This window comes from Aplysia californica, unplaced genomic scaffold (genome assembly GCF_000002075.1).
Source record: "Aplysia californica isolate F4 #8 unplaced genomic scaffold, AplCal3.0 scaffold00230, whole genome shotgun sequence".
In the NCBI taxonomy this organism is placed as follows: domain Eukaryota; kingdom Metazoa; phylum Mollusca; class Gastropoda; order Aplysiida; family Aplysiidae; genus Aplysia; species Aplysia californica.
Window position 1 is genome coordinate 1014926 of NW_004797500.1, and position 5528 is coordinate 1020453.

The 5528-nt window shown below is 41.0% G+C and overlaps 1 protein-coding gene across 1 annotated transcript in view; it reads right to left on the bottom strand.

The window, feature by feature from the left end:
* The window catches only part of LOC101853623 (aspartate aminotransferase, cytoplasmic), a 28155-nt gene that overhangs the window by 15367 nt on the left and 7260 nt on the right, over positions 1–5528 (bottom strand). The window contains exons 6-7 of the mRNA XM_035970175.1: positions 3121–3271; positions 1053–1218 (exon numbers count right to left, since the gene is read on the bottom strand). Coding sequence (XP_035826068.1) covers positions 1053–1218; positions 3121–3271 — 317 coding nt within the window. The remainder of the gene's footprint in view (positions 1–1052; positions 1219–3120; positions 3272–5528) is intronic.

Here is a 5528-nt window from a genome sequence, read left to right on the forward strand (position 1 = left end):
CACTGGTTAAGTCCCGGAAAACACCTCGATCATTGCGACCGGTGTGAATGAACTTTGCTGACCCCGACAACCGACGGTCCCCGACACACGCGCTACTCACCACATGTAAGAGGTCAGCGAAAGTAGATCTTGAGCGTATTTAAGTTTAAGTGGGAATTCAAAATTGATACTACGTCGATTTTAGTTGGGTAAGATTGAAGAATACCGGACCAGCGGACTGACTTTGCCTATGTCCCAACCTTAGGAATTCATAATTTTCCCGTTTTTAATATCTCTCAATGGAGAATCTCGGACCGGTAGATCTGTTCATTAAAATTTTGTCAGGGGGGAGACCCCCCTAAACCCCCCCTCCCCCACTCCAACCACCCGCCCCACCAACCCCACTTTCTCGCGCAATAATGTACGAGTGGTCCGGTATTCTTCAATCTTCCCTTTAGTTGAAATACGAGCGTGAGTCAACTACTAGATTCGGCATAGATGCTTTAGAAAATAGCGTTCCAAGTTCCAGCCGATAAGAAGTTCAATCGGTGCTTCCAAGCTCTTTGCAGAACTTTTTATATTTTTTTCTAAGAATCGGACGCAACAGACGCAACGACAAAAAAAATCAGGATACTGCCGTTCGAAATCGGGAAAATCGGGATGCTTGAGATTTGGGGCAAAAAAAATTAAATCGGGATGAGTGGCAGGTCTGCGTAGGTTACTTCCCGCTTTAATAGCGCATGCTCAATAACATTAATAACAAAGAAGTACAGAAGGGGCACAACTCACGGAAGGAGGTCGACTTTCAGTTGTAATTGCAGGGACACTACTCTCGTCGTTTTGTTGACTCCCGTACTTCGCCTCTATCCGGTCATAAGTTTTCTAATTTTTCTTGCTTGAAGCCAGTTTGTATTTAAAACTAAGAGGGGAAAAAGTTGAAAACGTATTTTCCGATGCCAAAACAGATTTCCGTACTCAAACCCAAAAATCGTACTAAATACGTTTTTTACGTACTACTTGGCAGCTACGTACTTTTCTTCACCCTAAAAAGTTGAAACAGAAGGAACAGTTACCATTGCTCATAGTAGGCTTTGTTGTTGAGAACTGTAGCGACAATTCGAGCACCGTGGTTGGGAGGGTTTGACCAAATCACTCTGATCTGGATCTCCATCTGACTGCGAATCTCAGGAAGCTTGGAAGCATCTTTTGTCACCACCACCAGGTTGCCAGTCCTCTCATCTGGGGGGGGTGGGGGGGGAAATTTTACAGCTTTGTATCAAATGAGGTAGCGCTTGATGAAGCCCACGTGGGACGCTCAATGTCAAAAACAATCAGGAAATGATAAATGCAGTTTTTGGGACACCCGAATAGACATAAGGGTCTTGAACATCTAGCTCTCACTGGCAAAGTTGAGGGTAAGCGAGGCAGGGGTAGGCCCAGAACAACATACTTAGGGAACCTAAATAAATGGGTAACAGGGAAAGATCAGGGAAACGTAGCTTTTCTGAGAGCATCTGAGCAAAGGAATGAATGGAATATCATGATCGCCGATGTCTGTCGCAGACCTGGCACTGGATGATGATGATGATGTATCAAATGACCCTCATAAAAATAAATGAACACAATCGTGGTGATGAAATGAAGATGCTCATATAGAAAAACAATTAAAATTGTCTACGATAGCCACCTATTGTCGAGGAGAGGTCTGGTTGTCTGTAGACAGGTGGACATCTTGGACAGTTTCATAATAAAACGAAGAAAAAAACGCAAGTGGGGCGAGGGTGGTGGGAAAAGGTCGTTTGTACAGGTGGTTGTCTTTGACAGACAGCCATAACAGCAGATTTGACTGTACAGGACAGGCTATGAATCAGAGGTAGGGTCTGGGTTTTACCGTAAACACTGTAAAATCACTAAACAGACAGGACTTCTAAAGTTAGTGTCCATCCCCGATTGGATCAAGCGATGTGGGTGGAGAGGTCACGAAAACTACAGAAATAAAACAAATGTTGATGTTGTGTAACAGCAATTGGCTTTTCTCGGACTCGCAACCGTAAGGTCGTGGGTTCGAATCCCATCAGGGGCCCGACGTTGTGTCCTTGGGAAAGGCACTTTACCCGATTTTCCTCACTTCACCCAGGTGGGAATGGGTACCCGGCTATACACAGCGAAAGATCTTGGCAGTTTGTTAGTGTTTGAGCGCTTAACCAGCTGCTTGCACTATATGCTTCCCGGGAAGCTGAGAATGTTTCGGAGTGTTCTATGGTCTGCTGGGGTAATAATACAGTATAAAGAGCATAGAGCCTGCTGTTGAGCGGGGATATGCGCTATACAAATGCTATTTATTATTACTATTATTATTTTCTGGGTATGTTAAACTTTACCACTGTTTTAAGCACAATACCAGCTAAGCTATAGATAGGCACTATTAAACTGAATGAATAAAGAACGGGTTAACACTGACAACCTTTCAAGATAATCAAAAAATTGATTCAAATTTTTGCTATCCACACAACACAAATAGTCATGTAATTTTCCAAAAGAGCTGAATGTTGGTATTTATTGACAGTAAACGGAAACTAATTCAAGAATTGTCATAATTATGTTTGAAAATCAAACGTCAACACGAATTTCTTAAAGCTGAAAGAATACTACTACAGTCTTTCAAAAGTGATGATATATGACTAAATGTTTCTTTCCCTATCGACCATACTTAGACCATTTCGAAAGCATGCAGCTTCAACCCTGACTTTCAGAGTAAATCTTGGGCCGAGAAAGATACAACTTCATGGCAGAAAGACAGAGATAATTGCCAAAAATTTACCCTCACAAATCAAAATCATGTCTTCTACAAGCAATTGCGGAGCGCATAACAGTTACACAGCAGAGACACAGGTTATATAGGTGAGATATAGCCGAGATGAAACAAAGTATCAGTCAGTAGTATGGACAATTTAAATAAATTTATCTAAATTATGGTCTTTTGTCCAGGGATGAAGTAGAGCAATAGAAACAGCAGAAATCTGATAAACGCCCTATAACTATTGGAGAGGTTCTCCAGTAAGAAATGTTTACCCTTTTTAACATTAACTAAAGGAAAAACACTCTCAATGTTATCTGACAACATCCAACCATTTCACTTACTGTAAAGACCAAAGTTTTTGGAGAAGGATTGAGCAACAAACATATCCATGCGCTGGTCAGCAAAATACCGAGAGGCGAAGGCGTCCTGATCCAAATCTCCACTGGCAAAGCCTTGATAAGCACAGTCTATGAGCACAAACAACTTTTTATCCTGCGGAAGTACACAACAGGAAAAAAGAGGAAAAAAATGTTTGTGAAAAATTGCTTGCTCGGTTCAACAAACAAAAGCAAAATATGTGTGGGCCTGGGAAAAGGGACAAAAAGTCGGCCCAGCTACTTTGGAGCTAAATGCAAAAAAGGGTTGAAAGGTCATATCATACCTTATTCTCTCCCCTACATTATGAAAGAGTGCGCAAGAATACATTCACTCGTAAACATTCACTCGTAGAGAATACATTCACTCGTAAACATATGTGCTATTTGCGCATCCCTTACCCTCTGTGTTGTGTTAAGCGTACAAAGAGCGGTCACTTGCCATCCTGTTTGAGAGCTCACCTTTGCAGTTGTACTCTATTTTTTTGTTTTATATACTTAATAAATATTAGAGCAATGCTCTGTGAGGTTTGATATACGTTTTTAAACTGTTTTAGGTCTTTAATTCACTTAAATCCAGCATCATTGTGATTAGTGTACTTACTTCCGGGTTTCCATTAAGATGGCAACGCAACAAAAACAATCCCATCCCAAAGACCAAGAGACTGCAGCATTTTTTAACAGTGCATCTTCTTTGGGACTAAGTGGTGTTGTCAACCCATATGATCTGACCTCAGTAATAACAGATTATTTCACTGTTTCGGGTGAAACTGATGGCAATCCAGAGACATGGATCTCTGACGAGGAGTCAGAAGAAGGAGGTCAGCTGGAGTCGGAGAGGACAACCACGTCACTCGATCCAGATCTCAGTCGGGAAACTGTGCCAAGCTTCATTACACCTGAACCTTTAGAGAACCCTTTGGGCAGTTTTGATGTTAGGTACAAAGTGTATCTTAGATGTGAATGGGAAGACTAAACCATTACGGTCTTGAATGACTTGACTTAGACCTAGATCTAGATATAGGCCGCAGATCTACACATCTAGATCTATATCTTGAATCTGGTGCTGAGGAAACAACATTAGATCTACTCAAAAATAAAATTAATGACAAGTTTTGAAATCATGGTTGGATCTAGATCTATAACCTTGTGATCAGTGAGAACTAGACTTGTCTTTTGTAGTTATAATTTAAAAACACCACAATGCCAAGAGCTGGGGTTTCCGAACACCATCATTGAGTTTGTTCGCATTTACCTTAGGTTTTCAGGAAATGACGAGATGAAACAGGGGTACAATTGTCTTGTTTATTCATTTTCTGTTCTTATGAGGTGTGTTCGTCCAAAATGTTCCGTTTTCGAAGGGCTGGGCATGTTTTAGAAAGAGGTCAGTTCACGACAAAGCAAGAAAGGTGATCAGAAAACGGTGCTCAGAGTATGCATGTAACTGTTATAGTACAAAATGTTTGCCTTGCAACTCGTTCACAATAGTCAGACAGATGGATTAGCATTCTTCCCATACGTTTCAGAATGCTTTTGTGCACAGGGCAAGCAGTTGAAAATATAAACAACATTTAGAATGTCTGAATTCTAGACTGCCTCTGTCAGTCCAATTAGAGCGACACTTTTAAAAGTTGAGTAGAAAATTATAATAATTCAATACAGAGCACTAAAATTTGATGCTCGAGAAGTATGTGTGTGTGAGTGTCTCTGTGTGAGATTGGACCGCTCTCTTCTTCAAACTAAGTGGATGAGATCAATACCAGTGAGTTCTGGTGTTATAGTCTTGACATACTTGCCTTCTTTCTTCTTCCCGTGATAATATCATTTAATTTATAGCATCCACTTATGATGGCATGTAGCAATTTTAGCGTACAAATCACATTTCTCAATGTTACAGAGTTGATGCTGTGTCTGTTTGATGTATTATTGTGTACCACTAAAGACAATGGAAAAAAAAATCTGTATCATTCTTTAAACCCTAACAGCTGTCACTTCGCCCTAGCCTAAGTAATATTGGAGTCTTTGACTCCTAAGCCAAACCAAGTCTGATGGTGCCTGCAATGTTTTCGAGACATTAAAATAAATTTCAATACTGCAGTTGCACTTAATTAGAAGACAGCATGTATAATACCATATTTTTCAGAAAGAAATTGTCAAGCCAAGGATGTAGGTGTTGTTTTTCAAATCCCTTTAGCTGCGAGCATTTCCCTCTTGACAGCGCAATGCCTCCCTCAAGTAACCACATGTCCTTGTCATCTGGTCAACGCCAGAGTAGAGCAGGCTTGTCAAGTCAAGGATAGATTAGAGTAAAAAATATCGGCTGGGACAGAGGTGGCGGGCACTCTGTGAGGGAAATGTATGTGACTGGGGCAGGG